Source organism: Salmo salar, chromosome 28, assembly GCF_965601325.2.
Source record: "Salmo salar chromosome 28, fSalSal1, whole genome shotgun sequence".
NCBI classification, from domain to species: Eukaryota; Metazoa; Chordata; class Actinopteri; order Salmoniformes; family Salmonidae; genus Salmo; species Salmo salar.
This window is the reverse complement of record NC_138318.1, coordinates 34,576,437-34,597,508: the sequence shown is the minus strand read 5'-3', so window position 1 is coordinate 34,597,508 and position 21,072 is coordinate 34,576,437. Positions and strand designations below refer to the sequence as shown.

The 21,072-nt window shown below is 43.1% G+C and overlaps 2 protein-coding genes across 3 annotated transcripts in view; both read left to right on the top strand.

The window, feature by feature from the left end:
* Nucleotides 1-3,625, top strand: part of LOC106589896 (nuclear protein localization protein 4 homolog) — a 36,419-nt gene extending 32,794 nt beyond the window's left edge. For both annotated transcript variants that reach the window (XM_014180310.3, XM_014180312.3), the window contains exons 15-16: nucleotides 629-731; nucleotides 1,176-3,625. In XM_014180310.3, the coding sequence (XP_014035785.1) occupies nucleotides 629-731; nucleotides 1,176-1,339 (267 nt within the window). In that variant the 3' untranslated portion in view covers nucleotides 1,340-3,625. The remainder of the gene's footprint in view (nucleotides 1-628; nucleotides 732-1,175) is intronic.
* A 5,713-nt stretch (nucleotides 3,626-9,338) lies between these two features.
* On the top strand, nucleotides 9,339-11,277 carry LOC145865639 (uncharacterized). Its single transcript, XM_082970580.1, has 4 exons — nucleotides 9,339-9,445; nucleotides 9,882-9,964; nucleotides 10,410-10,539; nucleotides 10,791-11,277. Exons 2-4 carry the CDS (start codon nucleotides 9,883-9,885, stop codon nucleotides 11,092-11,094), a joined length of 516 nt encoding a protein of 171 aa, XP_082826706.1. The 5' UTR covers nucleotides 9,339-9,445; nucleotide 9,882; the 3' UTR covers nucleotides 11,095-11,277.
* The last annotated feature ends 9,795 nt before the right edge of the window (nucleotides 11,278-21,072 follow it).

Sequence of the window (21,072 nt, the reverse complement as noted above, 5' to 3'; positions counted from 1 at the left end):
GCTGCATGGGCGCAAGTAACCTGGCTAGCTATCTACTGCTCCCTTGAAGATTGACATATTACTAGATAGACTTGATCCTCTCAATCTGTATATGACGTGAGACACATTTTGATATCGAAGTAACAAAAATGTGTTCTAGTATTGAAAAACGACCAAAGTTTCAGTAAACCGTGAAACTGTTTGTACAGGAAGATGGAACGATGTGTCCTTCCAGACATCGCTCAACCGTGTTGTTTGTACACACACACACACACACACACACACACACACACACACACACACACACACACACACACACACACACACACACACACACTCTCTCAAACCAAACACATTCAAGCACTATGTTTTGTTTTGTTGTCACGCTACAAAAGGTTCAGATTATCACCACATGTTTGTTCAATGTGGAAATGATTGTGTGTTTGTCAACAGTACCCCCCCTCTCTCTAAATCTCTTTGTTTATGGCAACTTGGCTCTAAATCCTTGATTTGATTGTAATCTATCGTTAACAATCGTTAAAAATCACAATGTTTCCCTGCATTTGATTGGGTTTATCTTGGCGTGGCCAGAAAAGAGTTGCATAATGTTTTTTTTACCCAAATATATGTTCTAATTATCTGTTCCCAGGACAGCATTGGTCTGCTGTTGGACGCTGTGAAGACGAAAGACGAGGAGCTGGCTCAGACCTGGAAGAAGTCTGAGCAGTGGGCCACTATCGAGCAGTTGTGCAGTAAGTACCGCTGGCCATCCAGGTAGGGCACTGACATGCCTTAGTTGAAATGATTACATTTCTGTCACTGTTGAAGAGTAATGGATTGTTACTTATTTCTTAATTCCATTATTTTACTTTTAGATTAGTGTGTATTGTTGTGTTTTGTTAGATATTACTGCACTGTTGGAGTTAGGAACACAAGCATTTCGCTACACCCACAATAACATCTGCTGAATGTATGCGACCAATAAAATTTTGATTTTGATTTTGGATCTGATTTTAAAGTGATTGCGTTAAACTTGTCTTGCATTCAATATAGTAGAACTTTATTGACCACAAAGATACATTTGGTTGGAGCTCATTACATGTATCATTCCTACATATAAAAAGGAAGTCTGAAAAGTCCTTCCTGGTAAGAGTCACCACCACTCTTATGTCCCTGACCCCTCTCTCCCTCCTCAGGCACGGTGGGTGGGCAGTCATCGGGCCCTCAGGAGTACGGGGCCATGGGTGGGGGCCCCTCTACACCAGCATCCTCCTCGGCGATGTGGTCCTGCCTCCACTGCACCTTTATGAACCAGCCAGGCACAGAGCTCTGCGAGATGTGCAGCCTGCCGAGGGGTTAAACCCCATCCCTGCCCTGGCCCCCTGCCATGTTTCCCTAACCCCTCTACCCACCCGCTTCCCTTATCCACCAACGACTTCGCACTGGGATTGGATACTGCAAACAGCTGCGTGATTGGATGTCTCCTCTTGGCCCCTGGCCCCCCTGTCCATCCAATCTCAGACTGCTATGGAGTTGACAAGCGCAAAACGATGGCATTTGTTTACACCAAATCAAATGATTTAACAAATAATGACTGTGCTCTCATCTCTCTCACGCGTTCTCTGCCGTGGCCCCTGACTGTGATTGGCTGGGACATGTTTAGCTGAAAGCACTTTGGCAACAAGGCTTCTTCCCTCTTCCTCCCCATGGTTCCTCATGTTCCTCCATGACCTGGCTCCAATAAATGTTGCTGTGCTTCAGGACAACAGCAAAGGAAAGACTCAATCATTTTAAGTTATATCTCACTCACACCAACCAGTGCCCCCTTTAGCTCTCGCGACTTATTCTGGAAAGTCTGTGTAAATAATATACATTACTTGAGAAAGGTTTGATTTCTGTTTATTTAATTGCACATGAAGCATTTTTTCCCCCTGATTGTAGTTACAGTATATATCGGGTTTGTTTTTCTCATTTCTCCAAGAGTTATCAGACACTGACGGTCTATCCAGAAGATCTCTTGATTGGCCCAAACCTCTTCACAGAGTTATTCAATTAAACTATCATAAACCTAGCTGCTTTATTTTAGTGTTTTGTATTGCAGGAGTAATGTGTTCTCGGTTGCTCAGGCACTTCCCCTAACTTGATGCCCTGCCCTCAGGAGTGAGTTTGGAGTGGTGGTCCTAGCATTAATGAAACCATTCGATTTTGGGTTATTTGTTAACTTTGATAATGTTTTGAAGCTCCAGTTGAAGCTTATAGTACGCCATGTTTGTTTTGTTGGCAGATGCTTGCTTACTGGGTTAGCTACCAACACTGCATCTTCCTCTTTCTCTCCTTCCCTGTCTTGCATCGGTTCTCCTCTTTTGACTGGCGCCCGTCCAGAGGGGCCAGAGAGTATGGAATGTGTTTTTTTCCCCCTGACGGTCCATATGGATCTCCATCACTCTGCCTTCAAAGACTCTATAGGTCACAGGTCAACATAGCGGAGAGAGAGAAAGATGCCTTAATGGGCCATGCCTTTTAGCAGGCCAATGTGCTGTGCACCTGGGATGGAGAGAGTGAGAAAGATGGCAAGGGAAGCAGGGAGGAGGGGAAAAAGAGGGATTGTGAAGGAACGGGGAAAGATGGTGGCCAGGCAGGGTTAAAGAGCTCAGGGTGTGTTTTTGTTTCTGTTCTTAATATTTTCTCTCCACACTATGAAAGCTGTAAAACTGAACTCATTCCAACGGTAATCATTTGACGTCAAATAACTGATGTCCACAGCACAATTAATTCAGTAGGGAATGTTATCTCTTCTCATGTCCCCTTTTTAGATACAGATTACAATGATCTAGGTACACCATTAATGTCTGAGAATATGAATGGGTTAGTGGTTAGCATGAACAAGTACCTATTCCACAGTATCTCTTCGTCAGCACAGGGGAGGTGTCAGTTAATTCAATTCATTCAGCTTTATATTCTTATAAAGTGCCCAAACCTTGACACTGCTATTTTGATGGCATTCAATGAAGTCTTTGGTTTGAATTGTTTTATTTTATTTTTACTCCCTAATTTGACACTGTAGCAGTCAGATTTAGTCTAACAGAGATACCTCAACTTTTTTCCAGCCTTCAAGTATTTCCTGGAGAGGGTTGTATGTAGCGAGCGCATGTCCAAGCGGTTGAGCCTGTCGCCACTTGAGGTTTTCCTCCATTTTGGGGCTGATATCAGTAAATGATCCTTGTCAGTTGAATGGAGAGGTGGGGTCATGGGTTTCAAATTATGCTTTTTATCCCAGATTAGCTTTTTTTTGTAAGCGCTCGGGAGTAATTTCCATTGAAAAAGTTTTTTAAATATTTTTTTATTTAATTTGAGAATGGTTTAAAGTTATTTTGCCCATTTTTCTATCCACTTCCCCCTGTGTGAGTTGAGAACGATGATCTTAAAATGCATAAAATAAGTCCCAGCTCTGGTCCAGGGTGTGCAGCTTGTTGATGCTGAGTTTCAGCCACACGTAACGCCCTGGACCAGAGCTACCGTACATCCTAACTTCCCACTCTGAGCTGAAGAATTGGACCCTGAAAGAAAGTTGTATGATGCTGTAGACCTGGATTTTAATTTAATATCAGAAATACCAGTAAAACAATAAACAATTCCTATCAATGAAGCACCGTGTTTGTTTTGTACTTTTAGGCTGATTTTTGTCCTCTTAACGGAGTGGTTAAAGTCGGGCCTCCAACCGCGGCAGGTAGCCTGGCGGTTAGGAGCGTTGGGCCAGTAACTGAAAGGTTGCTGGTTCAAATCCCCAAGCTGACTAGGTGAAAAATCTCTGTGCCCTTGAGCGAGGCACTTAACCCTAATTGTTCCTGTAAGTCACTCTGGATAAGAGCATCTGCTAAATGACTAAAATGTAAACGCATATTGCATGTGTACTCTGCATTTTCAACCACTGGGTTCTTTTTGAAGCAGCACCAGCACCACAAACTTATTTCCCTTAATTTATTTCTGGTGGCTTCTTGGAGATCTTCTACAGATTATTTATCTGATTTTAGTCTGGTTTTTTTCTCCATGCCCTTGACCAGACCCTGTAACTTTGATGCTAGCATATCTGATTAGTTATCACTAATTTTAACACTAGTTAAACACTCATTTTACAGTACCTAGAGAAAGTATTCATACCCCTTGACATATTCCACATTTTGTTATTACAGCCTGAATTCAAAATGGATTCAATGGTCTCTCACCCATCTACACATGAAACCCCATAATGACAAAGTGAAAACATGTTTTAGAAATTTTGGCGAATGTATTGAAAATGAAATACAGATCTAATTTACCTAAGTATTTACACCCGAGTCAATACTTTGTAGAAGTACCTTTGGGTCTGATTTACAGCGTTGAGTTGTCTTGGGCATGTCTATCAGCTTTGCACATCTGGATTTGGGGATTTTCTCCCATTGTTCTTTGCAGATTTTCTCAATCTCTTAAATTAGATGGGGAGCAGTAGTGAACAGCAATTTTCAAGTCTGGTCTTTGGCTAAACCACTCAATGACTTTTACGTTCTTGTTATGAAACAATTACAGCGTAGCTTTGGCTGCATGCTTGGGGTCATTGTCCTGTTGGAACATAAACTGGGGAAAATACTTAAGGTCATTTGCACTCTGAAGGTCATCTGAAGCAGGTTATTATCAAGGATTTGTTTGTGTTTAGCTCCATTCATTGTTACCAGTCCCTGCCGCATGGTGTTAGACTGGTGATGAGCTGTGCCTGCTTTTCTTCAGACTTGGCGCTTTACGTTCAGGCCAAAGAGCGAGAGAAAAATTAATATTTTTTTTGCCCTTTTTTTTCTCCACAATTTCGTGGGATCCAATTGGTAGTTAGTCTTGTCTCATCGCTGCAACTCCCGTACGGACTCGAGAGAGGCGACGGTCGAGAGCCGTGCGTCCACCGAAACCCAACCAAGCAGCACTGCTTCTTGACACAAAGTCCACTTAACCCGGGAAGCCAGCCGCACCAATGTCAGAGGAAACACTGTGCACCTGATGTCAGCGCACACTGCGCCCGGCCCGCTACAGGAGTTGCTAGAGCACCATGGGACAAGGACTTCCCTGCCGGCTAAACCCTCCCCTAACCCGGACGACGCTGGGCCAATTGTGCGCCGCCCCATTGGTGTCACGAACGGCTGCGCCAGAGCCTGAGCTCAAACCCAGAATCTCTAGGGGAACAGCTAGAACTGCGGTGCAGTGCCTTAGGCCACTCGGGAGGCTCTGAGTCCATCACGTGCATTTTTGCAACTCCAGGCGTGCTGTCATGTGCCTTTTTCACAGGAGTAGCTTCCGTATGGCTATTCTCCCATGAAGAGAATTGAATAATGGGGCCGAAGGAGATGGCTGCAGTTTTACAATCCCCTAACCTATTGCGTACTTTTTTTTCGCGTTATTTGTAACTTATTTTGTACATTAATATTTCTGAAAATAGCTTCTTTATCAGGGCAGCGATTACTCACCCTGTACTGGAGGAATTCTTCAATGAGTCGGACGGTAAGGATTTACTTCGGACCCCCGACAGGGCCCTGATCCCTATCATTCGCAGGAGGAAAAGCAGGAGGTATCGTGGACGACGGGCGATTTGTAAGGATCCGTCGCCGAGAGGGTAACGTACAATCAATCAATAATAAAATAGACGAACTACAAGCACATATCCTACCAACGGGACATTAAAAACTGTAATATCTTATGTTTCACCGAGTCGTGGTTGAAGGATGACATGATTAACATGCAGCTGGCGGGTTTTAAGCTTTTTCGGCAGGATAGAACAGCGGCTTCTGGTAAGACAAGGGGCGGCGACCTATGTATATTTGTAAACAACAGCTGGTGCACAAAATCTAAGGAAGTCTCAAGGTTTTGCTCGTCTGAGGTAGAGCATCTCATGATAAGCTCTAGACCACACTATTTACCAAGAGTTTACATATTTTTCGTAGCTGTCTATATACCACTGCAGACCGATGCTAGCACTAAGACCGCACTCAATGAGCTGTATAAGGCCATAAGTAAACAGGAAAATGCTCATCCAGAGGTCGGTGCTCCTAGTGGCTAATGCAGGAAAACTCATCCGTTCTACCTAATCTCTACCGGCATGTTAAATGTGCAACCAGAGGGGAAAAAACTCTAGCCTACCTTTACTCCACACACAGAGACGTGTACAAAGCTCTCCCTCACCTTCCATTTGGCAAATCTGACCATAATTCTATCCTACTGATGCCTGCTTACAAGCAAAAACTGAAGCAGGAAGCACCAGTGACTCGGTCAATAAGAAAGTGGTCAGATGAAGCAGACGCTAAGCTACAGAACTGTTTTGCTAGAAAAGGCTGGAGTATGTTCCGGGATTCTTCCAGCAGCATTGAGGAGCACACCGCATCGGTCACTGGCTTCATCAGTAAGTACATACCCCAACCAGAAGCCATGGATTACAGGTAACATCCGCACTGAGCTAAAGGCTAGAGCTGCCGCTTTCAAGGAGCGGGACTCTAACCCAGAAGCTTATAAGAAATCCCACTATACCCTCTGACAAACCATGAAACAGGCAAAGCATCAATACAGGACTAAGATTGAATCGTACTGCACCGGCTCCGATGCTTGTCGGATGTGGCAGGGCTTGCAAAGTATTAGACTGCAAAGGGAAGGACAGCCGCGAGCTGCCCAGTGACACGAACCTACCAGACGAGCTAAATTACTTCTATGCTCGCTTCGAGGCAAGTAACACTGAAACGTGTGAGAGCACCAGCCGTTCTGGACTACTGTGTGATCACGCTCTCTGTAGCCGATGTGAGTAAGACCTTTTAAACAGGTCAACATTCACAAGGTCACAGGGCCAGACGGATTACCAGGACGTGTACAACAAGCATGTGCTGACCAACTGGCAAGTGTCTTCACTGACATTTTCAACCAGTCCCTGACTGAGTCTTTAATACCAACATGTTTTAAGCAGACCACCATAATCCCTGTGCCCAAGAACACTAAGGTAAACTGCCTAAATGACTACCGACCCGTAGCACTCACATCTGTAGCCGTGAAGTGCTTTGAAAGGCTGGTCATGGCTCACAACACCATTATCCCAGAAACACTAGACCCACTCCACTTTGCATCCCGCCCCGCCCCAACACATCAACAGACGACGCAATCTCTATTGCACTCAACACTGCCCTTTCCCACCTGGACAAAAGGAACACCCATGTGAGAATGCTATTCATTGACTACAGCTCAGCGTTCAACACCATAGTGCCCTCAAAGCTCATCACTAATCTAAGGACCCTGGGACTAAACCCCTCTGAAACTGGATCCTGGACTTCCTGATACCACCTGGGGGGCAAGGCTAGGGAACAGCGCATCCGCCATGCTGATCCTCAACAGGGGGCCCCTCAGGTGTGCGTGCTCAGTCCCTTCCTGTACTCCCTGTTCACTCATGACTGCGTGGCCAGGCATGACTCTAATGCCATCATCAAGTTTACCGATGACACAACAGTGGTAGGCCGGATCACCGACAACGATGAGACAGCCTGTAGGGAGGTCAGAGACCTGGCCGTGTGGTGCCAGGAGAATTACCTCTCCCTCAACGGGATCAAGACAAAGGAGATGATTGTGGACTACAGGAAAAGGAGGACCGAGCAGGAGCAGGTTGAGAGCTTCAAGTTCCTTGGTGTCCACATCACCAACAAACTAACATTGTCCAAGCACACCAAGAGTCGTGAACAGGGCATAACAAAACCTATTCCCCTACAGGAGACTGAAAAGATTTGGCATTGGCCCTTAGATCCTCAAAAGGTTCTACAGCTGCACCAACCTGACTGGTTGCATCAGTGCCTGGTATGGCAACTGCTCAGCCACCGACCGCAAGGCACTACAGAGGGTAGTGTGTACGGCCCAGTACATCACTGGGGCCAAGCTTCCTGCTATCCAGAACCTCTATACCAGGCGGTGTCAGAGGAAGGCCCTAAATTGTCGTACTCCAGCCACCGTAGCCATAGACTGTTCTCTCTGCTACCGCAAGGCAAGCTGTACCGGAGCGCCAAGTCTAGTTCCAATAGGCTTCTAAACAGCTTCTACCCCCAAGCCATAAGACTCCTGAACGTCTAATCAAATAGCTACCCAGATGCCTTTTTTACGCTGCTGCTACTCTGTTTATAATCTATGCATAGTCACTTTAACTCTACCTTCATGTACATATTACCTCAATTACCTCGACTAACCGGTACCCCCGCACATTGACTCTGTACCGGTACCCCACTTGTTATTTTACTGCTGCTATTTAATTGTTACTTTTGTCTTTTTTACTAAACACTTATTTATATATAGATGTTTTTTCTTTTTGTTTTACTTCTTAAAGCATTGTTGGTTAAGGACTTGTAAGTAAGCATTTCACTGTAAGGTCTACACCTGTTGTTTTTGGCGCATGTGACAAATCAAATTTGATTTGATAAAGCCCAGATTTGTGAAGTGCTGTAGAGACTGTTGTCCTTCTGGCAGGTTCTCCCATCTCAGCCAAGGAACTCTGTAGTTCTGTCAGAGTGGTCACCTCTCTGACCAAGGTCCTTCTTGCCCGGTTGATCAGTTTGGTAGGCAGTCTAGGTATTTTTTTTACCATTTCCCAATGATGGAGACTTCTGTGCTCTAGAACTAGTTTTATAGCCTTCTCCAGATATATGCCTCACCACAGTTCTATCTCAGAGATTTACAGACAGTTCATTGGACTTCAAGGTATAATTTCTTCTCTGTCCACTGTTATTGAAAGGTGTGTTTCTTTCTAAATCATGTCCAAACAATTGAATTGGCCACATGTTGACTTCAAGTTGCAGTGACATCTCAAGGATGATCAAAAGCTACACCTGAGCTCAATTTGGAGTGTTATAGCAAAAGGGTGTGAATACTTATGTAAATTAGAGATTTCTATTTAATTTTCAATACATTTGTGAAAATGTCTAAAAACGTGTGTTCACTTTGTCATTATGGGGTATTGTGTGTGTGTGTAAATCAATTTTGAATTCAGGCTGTGAGTAAGTGAAATACATTAAGGGGTATGAATACTTTCTGAATGCGCAAACAGCTGTTTCTACTACGCATGGAACCCAACCTGGAGCAAATTAGGGTTACGTGCTTTGCCCAAGGAGAGATTGTTTTACCTTGTCGGCTTGGGTATTTGAATCAGCAACCTTTCGGTTACTGGCCCAACGCTCCTAACCACTAGGCTCCCTGCTGCCCTTGTTATGAGCAATGGACAATGAAAAATAATAACGTGGGTAGCTGTGCAAGTCTTTTTTCTTAGTGGGTGGAGGAGACATGGAGAACACACCCTTCTCTTGGAGAAACCTCAGTGTGATGTCATAGTGACTGTATATCAGCAGGTCCCTCTGTCGGCACTCTACACCGTTGCACTACGGTAGGATTAACAAACACACTGACGGACTATTCAGGAGCTTTTGAGTGAGAGCAGGTAAGTACGCCTACTTATGTTTACCACCACATGTATTCTCCGCAAACGCAGTGAAAAAGTAATTGGTGAACAACACTGAGAAAATAATCAGGTTATTAGACATTCCTTATAATAGAATGGATGTCTGCAGAGCAAATTAAACTATGATTATATCATGTAACTTCAGGTATCATGTTTAGTATAAACTGCATGGCTCAAGCCCTGAATGCTGATTGGCTGACAAAACATTTATTTTTACTGCTCTAATTACTTTAGTAACCAGTTTATAATAGCAATAAGGCACCTCAGGTTTTTGTGATATATGGCCAATATACCACATCTAATGGCTGTCTCCAGGCACTCCGCGATGCGTCCTGCCTAAGCTAAGCCCTTAGCCATATACCACACCCCCTTGTGCCTTTTTTGCTTAAGTATAATGTATTTGTTCTGACTTAAGGATGAGGACTGCGGTGGCTTTGCTGTGCCTGGCGGCTCTGTGTGCAGCTCAGAAAAGGACGGAATGGGACTACAGAACGAAGGGTGAGTAGCTGCCCTGGGCTGTTTACATTTCAGAATGACATTTATTCACAAAGTACATTTTTAGGTAGGTAAACTCTGATTTGCGGTTCACGGTGAATAAAGTAACGCTCCCTATACTTTCAATGCATTTTTCAGCAAAAGGTGGGTGAACCCTTGTTCAACATTTTAAAAAAAAGGTGCATAAACTGCGTTTACTTTGTGTGTGTGTGTGTGTGGCTTAGTTGGTAGAGCATGGCACTTGCAAAGCCAGGGTTGTGGATTGATTCCCCTCAGGGCACCAGTACAAACAAATATGAAAATGTATGCACTCACTACTCTAAGTCGCTATGGATAAGAGTGTCTTCTAACATGTAAAAACATTTACTTGCGTTTAACCTCCACTACATCACTGGGAATCATCCCCCCCCCCCCCCCCCCCCCTCTTCTTCTGTTCATGCCACTGCAGCAGAGAAGGTGAACACTGGAGGCTGTGCCAACCTCACCCTGGTGTTGGACAACTGGAAGTTTGCTATCATGAACCAGGTCAAAGACCTTCTCCTCAACGACCACAGCTCTGTGCTTCCTGACTACGGAAGGTGGGTACATCCTGTTCAGATGTGTTTTAGTTGGTTTTTAGATTTGAGAATTTAATTGGTGAGATCAGACATTTTAACATAGTGTATGATTGGATACATAGAAAAATAAGATATTTCACTGTTACTTTATACCTTTTAGTTAGATCCCAAGAATACTTTATTACAATATGTAGCTTGTTTTTGCACTGTAATAGACTGTACTTTTCTTTTTCCCTCGTGACACTTTTCTCCTTCATCCTTTCCTCCACCAGGATCCCTCCTCTATCAGATGCCCTAGGAGATCTCTACAAGGAGTTTAATGCTCTGAAGGAGCGTCTGGGGGAGTTGACCACCAAGTTTGACGGCGTCGAAAGCTTTGTGGATGACATGAGGGCAGGAATAAGCCCCTCCCAGAGGAGAGCAGAGCCCCGCCCACTCACACCAGTGGAAGAGAACCCAAACACCACACCGACCCGAACCGGAGAGGGTACCGGCACCGGTACTAGACCACAGGGACGCAGGAACCTGGTGGTGGTCCGGAGAGTCAAGATGCCTGCTAATCGTGCCCAGGTCTAAGCGGTTGGACTGTGTCCACAACCATGCATACTCTCTCTATCTAAAACTCAGTGGTGAAAATGACTATCATTACTTCTAAGCACTCAAGACTAAAAATACATTGCACATCCCTCAATTAGTTGTAAAAGCAACATACAGTTAACATGTATTGCTTTCCCCTTCAATGGACTCAAATCACATTTTATTTCAAAACACATATTGTGGAAAACTAGTTGTAAGTATTGTTTTGCTATTCCGAATGTTTTACACAATGTTTTGTGAGAATGTGAACCTGTGGAACAATCTGATAACCTTGTTGATAGGTGGCGCCACAGTGTGTCCAATGACTATGCCACATTTTTGTGGCTTGATCCATTAAGGTTCCCTGTGAGGGTTTGATATTTTACAATGTAATTATTTGTCATTTGTTATGTGATGTTTATCTAATTATTGGCATATGAACAATATCCACCCCCCCACTAGACTTTTATTTAGAAAAACGAGTCAGCAGATTCATTGAGGGATTTTTATTTAGAAAATGCCTCTGTTGGAACATGAGTCACTTCCCCTGATAACTGACTGCTTCATTCTCACTTTGTTGTTACCAATGATGTATATAAACCTTGGATTGTTGATGCTATGTATTGGGCCATTGAGAGGCTTAGAAGCCACCGGTCGGCCATATTGGCACTCCCCAGTAGAATCAGTCCTCCATAGGAATGAATGGAATTCTACAGTATTTCAATGAAATGTTTCAAGGACAAAATTACATATTATATAAGTATTTTATTGTTGTAGTGGGGCCAGTGACATTATACTATAAGGAAAATATTTGTATTTTCTTCCAGTTTTTATGTTAAACTCACATTTATTTCATGAGTATGCATTAAGGTGTCTGTAATAGAATAAATTGTAGCATTTTTTTTACATTAATACATTCATCTATTGCCTAAAAAATATTTTTGGAAACCTAAGCGGGTTCCGGTCCAAAATTCGGACTTGTCTCAGATCTGATATACAGTTGAAGTCGGAAATTTACATACACTTAGGTTGGAGTCATTAACATTTGTTTTTCAACCACTCCACAAATTTCTTGTTAACTATAGTTTTGGCAAGTCGGTTAGGACATCTACTTTGTGCATGACACAAGTAATTTTTCCAACAATTGTTTACAGACAGATTATTTCATTTATAATTCACTGTATCACAATTCCGGTGGGTCAGAAGTTTACATGCACTAAGTTGACTGTGCCTTTAAACAGCTTGGAAAATTCCAGAAAATGATGTCATGGCTTTAGAAGCTTCTGATAGGCTAATTGACATCATTTGAGTCAATTGGAGGTGTACCTGTGGATGTATTTCAAGGCCTACCTTCAAACCCAGTGCCTCTTTGCTTGACATCCATGGGAACATAAAAAACTCAGAAAAAACATTGTAGACCTCCACAAGCCTGGTTCATCCTTGGGAGCAATTTCCAAATGTCTGAAGGTACCACGTTCATCTGTAAAGGACCTTGTGAAGATGCTGGAGAAAACAGGTGCAAAAGTATCTATATCCACAGTGAAACGAGTCCTATGTTGACATAACCTGGAAGGCCGCTCAGCAAGGAAGAAGCCACTGCTCCAAAACCGCCATAAAAAAGCCAGACTACAGTTTGCAACTGCACATGGGGACAAAGATCATACTTTTTGGGGAAATGTCCTCTGGTCTGATGAAACAAAAATAGAACTGTTTGGCCATAATGACCATCGCTATGTTTGGAGGAAAAAAGGGGATGCTTGCCAGCCGAACGCCATCCCAACCGTGAAGCACGGGGGTGGCAGCATCATGTTGTGGGGCTGCAGGAGGGAAATGTGACACTTGGCATTCAGGCCACAGAGTTCAATCTTGGTTTCATCAGACTAGTCTGAGAGTCTTTAGATGCCTTTTGGCAAACTCCATGCGGGCTGTCATGTGGCTTTGACTGAGGAGTGGCATTTCTAAAAAGCTGTATTTGCTTTGTCATTACAGGGTATTGTGTGTAGATAGATGAGGGATTAAAAACAATGTAAGACGTTTTAGAATAAGGCTGTAACGTAACAAAATGTAGAAAACGTCAAAGGGTCTGATACTTTCCGAATGCACTGTAGGTCTTACATCATGTCCTGATGTATTTGTAATGAGTATAGAGGAGAGGAGGCTTTCTCAGTACCACATTCCCTTCCTTTTAATTAAACCGGTTTAGCATGTTTAACTTCTAAAGCCATTTAGAAGGAAACAGTGGGAAAATAACGCCGTTAAAATATCGGACGAAACATTTGAGGTTAGTGCACATTGTTTTATTTACTGCATCGAAAGTGTTTGATCATTTCCTATTGTAACTTTTTTAAAAGGTAGTATACATAAAACTATTCAAATTAGATGTGTAGACAATCCAATAGTTATTCTGAAAATATCTCTCACAGTAGGCCTAGTGCTACTTGATTTCCAGAGTTATCTAAAAGGGATAGAGATCTAGATATACTTGGGGATTTTGGCAATAAAGCCCTTTATTATTTTTTTTATCTACTTCCCCTGAGTCAGATGAACTCATGGATACCATTTTTATTATTTTCTGTGTCCTGTATGAAGGAAGTTAGAGGTAGCTTTGCGAGCCAATGCTAACGTGCTTTATCGCAATGACTGGCAGACTTCCAGTCATTGTGCTAACGCTAGATAGCAATTGCTATAGCGCTAGTTAGCCACTTCCTTCAAACTGCACGCAGAGACATAAAAATGGTATACACGAGTTAAACTGACTCTGGAGAAGTAGATAAAAGGCCTCATTGCCAAAATCCCAAAGTATCCCTTTTAAGGCCTATATTTTTGTCAGAGTTGATTCAATCCAATATTTTCAGATTCAATGTGTTTTTATTATGTATGACGTGACCTGACACTATTTGCGGGATCATTAGCCTAAAATTGTGGGAGCACAAACTTCTTGAATCAGACCAGCGTATTGCCTCCTGTTGAATAGTGACTGGGCCCGGAGCAATATGCCTGTGTCCCATTCCTCAAAGAAAGGTAAATCATCATGTAAGGGTTTTATATATAACTAGTAATATATAAACTAGTAATATACTGCAGGTAAAAAATTACATCTGTAGCATTAAGGTTTTTAGGTTAAGACAATTGAGATCGGAAAGACGATAGGCCTACTACTCATTTTGAGGTGAAAGACGATAGGCCTACTCGTCTGGCGCCCCCTGGTGATTGTTTTGTCCACTCCATTGGTCCTAAGTGGGAGCTCTGCCCATCTGGCTACTGTTTCAAATGCTAACATTTTAGCATTTGTGTCACAAATCCAATGCAAGTCAATAGTGCTTATATTACCATTTTGACGCTTCATGTCTAAATCCACCTAAAGTATATGATAACTGATTGTAACTCAATTAACAGGATAGTGTGAGATTCTGGCAATCAAGCCATTTTTCTACATTTACATTTTAGTCATTTAGCAGATGCTCTTATCCAGAGCGACTTACAGTAGTGAATGCATACATTTTTTTGTTTGTACTGGCCCCCCGTGGGAATCGAACCCACAACCCTGGCGTTGCAAACACCATGCTCTACCAACTGAGCCACAAGGAAGGCCAGTAGAGAATGGTATCCAAGTATTTAAAGGTGCAATATGCAGAAATCGCTCCAACATTTCCTGGTTGCTAAAATTCGAATAGTTCGCCTAATAAACTGACTGTGACCTCCCTGACAGAGAATGATTCCTTCCTGTGCAGAGTGGAGCTCCTGCAGCCATGTCTGGATAGAGCATTCGGTCAGAAGTACAGCTCCCTCTGCAACCCAAAGCTCTCCAGTATCTGGAATCTATTAGGTACATTGATTGAGCTATTTATTCATTGATTATTTATTGACTGACAGACTGATTAATTGGTTGATCAGTAGATTGATTGATTCATACCAAATAAAGTTAAAACACAGAATTATATCACCTTCAAGACAGTCTTGAAGAGGGCACGACAAAACCTATTCCCCCTCAGGAGACTGAAAAGATTTGGCATGGGTCCTCACATCCTCAAAAAGTTCTACAGCTGCACCATCGAGAGGCTCTTGACTGGTTGCATCACTGCCTGGTATGGCAACTGCTCGGCCTCCGACCGCAAGGCACTACATAGGGTAGTGCGAACGGCCCAGTAAATCACTGGGGACAAGCTTCCTGCCATCCAGGACCTCTATCCCTTGCGGTGTCAGAGGAAAGCCCTAAAAATTTTCGAAGACTCCAGCCACCGTAGTCATAGACTGTTCTCTCTGCTACCGCACGGCAAGTGGTACTGGAGCGCCAAGTCTAGGTCCAATAGGCTTCTAAACAGCTTCTACCCCCAAGCCATAAGACTCCTGAACATCTAATCAAATGGCTACCCAGACTATTTGCATTGCCCCTCCCCACTCTTTACACCATTGCTACTCTCTGTTGTTGTCATCTATGCATAGTCACTTTAATAACTCTACCTACATGCTACCTCAACTAACCGGTGCCCCCGCACATTGACTCTATCGGTACCCCCTGTATATAGTCTCCACATTGACTCTGTACCAGTACTCCCCTGTATATAGTCTCCACATTGACTCTACCGGTACCCCCTGTATATAGTCTCCACATTGACTCTATCGGTACTCCCCTGTATATAGTCTCCACATTGACTCTATCGGTACCCCCCTGTATATAGCCTCCACATTGACTCTGTTGGTACCCCTGTATATAGCCTCCACAATGACTCTGTACCAGTACCCCCTGTATATAGCCTCCACATTGACTCTGTTGGTACCCCCTGTATATAGTCTCCACATTGACTCTGTACCGGTACCCCCCTGTATATAGTCTCCACATTGACTCTATTGGTACCACCTGTATATAGTCTCCACATTGACTCTATTGGTACCCCCTGTATATAGCCTCCACATTGACTCTATCAGTACCCCCTGTATATAGTCTCCACATTGACTCTATCAGTATCCCCTGTATATAGTCTCCACATTGACTCTGTACCGGTACACCCTGTATATAGTCTCCACATTGACTCTGTACCGGTACCCCCTGTATATAGTCTCCACATTGACTCTGTACCGGTACCCCCTGTATATAGCCTCCACATTGACTCTATCAGTACCCCCCTGTATATAGTCTTGCTATTGTTGTTTTAATGCTGCTCTTTAATTACTTGTTACTTTTATCTCTTATTCTTGTCCGTACTTTTTGAAATTGCATTGTTGGTTGGGGGCTCGTAAGTAAGCATTTCACTGTATTTGTTGTATTTGGCGCATGTGACTAATAAAATAAAATTAGATTTGATTTCAACTTCTTCTGTCCTACGGGTCTACTTGTAGTAACATCATTCATCCAGCAGGTGATGTTCGAGGAGAATCAGAGGAGGCTGGAGGAGCTGGCTCTGAAACACTGCAACCATTCTCTAAAACGTAAGTGAGCAGTTGGGCTCAGACAATGTCATGTTTAAAGACAGCTATGCAAGGCCTATTCAACATGTTGGACTAAAATGATGGATCAGTTTGCAGCTTTTCCATGTATTTCTTCCTCTCAGCTGATGCAGGATTTTCCTGCATCAGCTGATCTGGGTCATCAACAGAGACCTATGGTAAGACTCTCAATTCTACAGCATATGGTCGTGCTCGGCTTTGTATTCAACTAATATCTTTAGTGATTTCAGCTTCACATACTGACACTGTTTTTTAAACTAGAAAACTTTACATTTGCCACAGCAGTGTATTGAGGCGTAGTGTCCCTCTTCTGCCTGTCTGACGGGGAGAGCCCCAGAGAGGTGGTGTCCCTCTTCTGCCTGTCTGACGGGGAGAGCCCCAGAGAGGTGGTGTCCCTCTTCTGCCTGTCTGACGGGGGGAGCCCCAGAGAGGTGGTGTCCCTCTTCTGCCTGTCTGACGGGGAGAGCCCCAGAGAGGTGGTGTCCCTCTTCTGCCTGTCTGACAGGGAGAGCCCCAGAGAGGTGGTGTCCCTCTTCTGCCTGTCTGACGGGGGGAGCCCCAGAGAAGTAGTGTCCCTCTTCTGCCTGTCTGACAGGGAGAGCCCCAGAGAGGTGGTGTCCCTCTTCTGCCTGTCTGACGGGGGGAGTACAAGAGAGGGCATCGTAGAGCTGCTCTTCTCCCTACACGTCTCTGCACAGGGTGAGTGCACTGGAGGAGATGGGAAGCCATTTTGAGTGGTACCGTGGCCACAGTGAAGTGGCTGGAGCCAATTCACATATTAAAGCAAACATTAAATCTACATGTTGTCATTTTGTATGGCTGCAAGTTTTAGAGTTATTGTAGGGAATGTGTACAGGACCAGAGAGCTCACTCCCTTCCTGACTGACAACAGTCCTGACGTCCGCTCTGTGCTACCTAAACTCCTGCTGCAATAGATGTACAGGCACTTTACAGTATACATACTCCACACACATTTACAGTATACATACTCCACACACATTTACAGTATACATACTCCACACACATTTACAGTATACATACTCCACACACATTTACAGTATACATACTCCACACACATTTACAGTATACATACTACACACACATTTACAGTATACATACTACACTCACACATTTACAGTATACATACTCCACACACATTTACAGTATACATACTCCACTCACACATTTACAGTATACATACTCCACACACACACACACACACATTTACAGTATACATACTACACACACACACACACACACACACACACACACACACACACACACACACACACATTTACAGTATACATACTCCACACATACACACATTTCTCTCACATTGTCTTTCAAAGAGCTGGCCTTAGTCTAATTATATACGGTGCATTCGGAAAATATTCACACCCCTTGACTTTTTCCACATTTTGTTACATTACAACCTTGTTCTAAAATGGATGATGTTGTTTTTTTCCGCTCATCAATCTACACGCAATACCCCCTAATGACAAGCAAAACGTTTTTTTTTTATGTTAGCAAAAAAAAGTTATGAAATATCACATTTCCGTGAGTAATCAGACACTTTACTCAGTACTTTGTTGAAGCAGCTTTGGCAGCGTCTTCTTGGGTATGATGCAACAAGCTTGACACACCTATATTTGGGGAGTTTCTCCCATTCTTCTCTGCAGATCCTCTCAAGCTCTGTCAGGTTGGATGGGGAACGTTGATGCACAGCTATTTTCAGGTCTCTCCAGAGATGATCGATCAGGTTCAAGTCCAGGCTCTGGCTGGGCCACTCAAGGACATTCAGAAACTTGTCCTGAAGCCACTCCTGCATTGTCTTGACTGTGTGCTTGTCCTGTTGGAAGATAAACCTTCTCTCCAGTCTGAGGTCCTGAGCGCTCCGGGGCAGGTTTTCATCAAGGATCTCTCTGTACTTTGCTCGGTTCATCTTTCCCTCGATCCTGACTAGTCTCCCAGTCCCTGCCGCTGAAAAACATCCCCACAGCATGATGCTGCCACCACCATAATTCACCGTAGGGATGGTATTGGCCAGGTGACGAGCGCTGTCTGGTTTCCTCCAGACGTGACGCTTGGCATTCAGGCAAAAGAGTTCAATTTTGGTTTCATGGTCTGAGAGTCCTTTAGGTGCCTTTTGGCAAAATCCAAGCGGGCTGTCATGTGCCTTTTACTGAGGAGTGGCTGTGGGCTGTTCCACTTGTCTGAATAATCTCACAAGGCTGTGCATCACCATGTCGTAGACTAGGAGTGGGAGACTATTCACCAAAAAGTATTTATCACCATTTGTCGCATAATTTATTTCACCAACAAAAAAATGTATCCACCCTTGTCAAATGTCTTTTGTGCGTACAGTTTACAGACAAATTGGTGTTTACTTCACACCTGTTGTGATTTTTTTACCTATTGCATAAAAATGTCACCATCCAGGTTTCCATCCAATCAATCTTTCAACATGGTATGAAATCATCTCATCTCCGGGTGACTTCTGTCACAGAAGCTGTGATAGAGGTAACGCTGAGTAAATACCTAACGTCAAGGCAGAGTTTCACGTTCACTCCCTGAACAAATGATAAGAAACAGATGCAGGTAGGGCTGCATACCAATGAAACAAAATATGTTCTCATGCTTTGAATTGTTCACACTACCTGCGTTGTTTAACAATTTTATTTTGCAACTGTATAATACATTTAAAGTTGGTTCATGTGAAAATAAAAACACATACAGTGCTGTGAAAAAGTATTTGTCCCCTTTCTAATTTTCTCAACTTTTGCTTATTTTTGATCCTGAATGTTATCAGCTCTTCAACCTAAACCTAATATTAGATAAAGTGAACCTGAGTGAACAAATAACACAACAATTACATAGTTATTTAATTTATTTAATGAACAAAGTTATGCAACACCCAATTCCCCTGTGTGAAAAAGTAATTGCTTAGTTATTGAGTAATAACTGGTTGTGCCACCTTTAGCTGCAGTGACTGAAACCAGTCTTTCACGTCGCTGTGGAGGAATTTTGGCCCAGTCTTTCATGCAGAACTGCTTTAACTCAGCAACATTTGTGGGTTTTCAAGAATGAACTGCTCGTTTCAAGTCCTGCCACAACATCTCAATTGGGATTAGGTCTGGACTTTGACTAGGTCATTCCAAAACTTCACATTTGTTGCTTTTGATCCATTTTCATGTAGTCTTGTGTGTTTTGGATCATTGTCTTGCTGCATGACCCAGCTGCGCTTCAGCTCACAGACGGATGGCCTGACATTCTCCTGTAGAATTCTATGATACAGAGCAGAATTCATGGTTCCTTCTATTAAGGCAAGTCGTCCAGGTCCTGTGGCAGAAAAGCATCCCCGAACCATCACACTATGTGTGCATGCGCAATAGTCCCTTGGGTGTCTAGTGATACAGGTTATGGACTCTATAGGCCACAGGTGTCAAACACAGACAACAGAGGGCCGAGTAGCTGTAGGTTTTCGCTCCTTCCTTGTACTTGATTGATGAATTAAGGTCACTAATCAGTAAGGAACTCCCCACAGCTGGATGACTATGGCTTAGTTGAAAAATAAAAACAAAAACCTGCAGACACTTGGCCCTCCATGGAATGGGTTTGACACCCCTCCTATATGAGATTTATATGGTGGTAGCGTAGTCGAGGGAACAAGCAGTGCTAAACGCAACCTGGCTGTTATCCCACACACAGTCTCTGAGGTTCATAATGAATGTCCCTTTTTCTGCCTATGTTTTAAAGTAATGAAATACCAAGAAAATATATTTTTGTCAGATTCCTTAAATGTGCTGAGAATGTTCCAAAGCCAAGCAACTATCCTGCAACATTCCCAGAACGTTGTGGAAAGGTTGTATACAAAATAACCATAGAACAACCACGCTCTCTCACCAAGCTCTAAGAAACATATGGTTCTCAGAACGTTATGTGCTAGCTGGGACAACATTATGAACTTTATCCAGTACCAGGACATTTTAGCCAAAAACCTGGTTGATTCTGCCATGAGGCTAAAACTTGGCTGCAAGTGGATCTTTCAGCAAGACAATAACCCCAAGCACACATCAAAATACACAACAACAAAAAATGTATGCCCACAAAATCTACATTTTGCAATGGCTCTCAGTCTCCGGACTTAAAACCCATTGAAACCTGTTTGAATTGAAGAGTACATGAGTGCAGACGAAGGAGATCAATTATCTGGAAAGATTCTGTATGGAGGAATGGTCTAAGATCCCTCTCAATGTGTTCTCCAATCTCATAAAACATTTCTGAAAAAGGCTCAGTGCCATTATCCTCTCAAGGTGAGGTATTGAAAGATATTGAAAACAGGGGTGTCAATGATTTTGGTCCTTATTTTGTCCCTTATTAAACAAAATCTCTTTCTCTGAGCAATTGTATTATAAAATAATATAATTTTCAATTTTTTGTTCGCATAAAATATAACTCAGTACTTGAATTGTTTATTTTATACAGTAATTTTTGCTGATCTTTATCAAGGATGTCAATCATTTCAGACCCCAT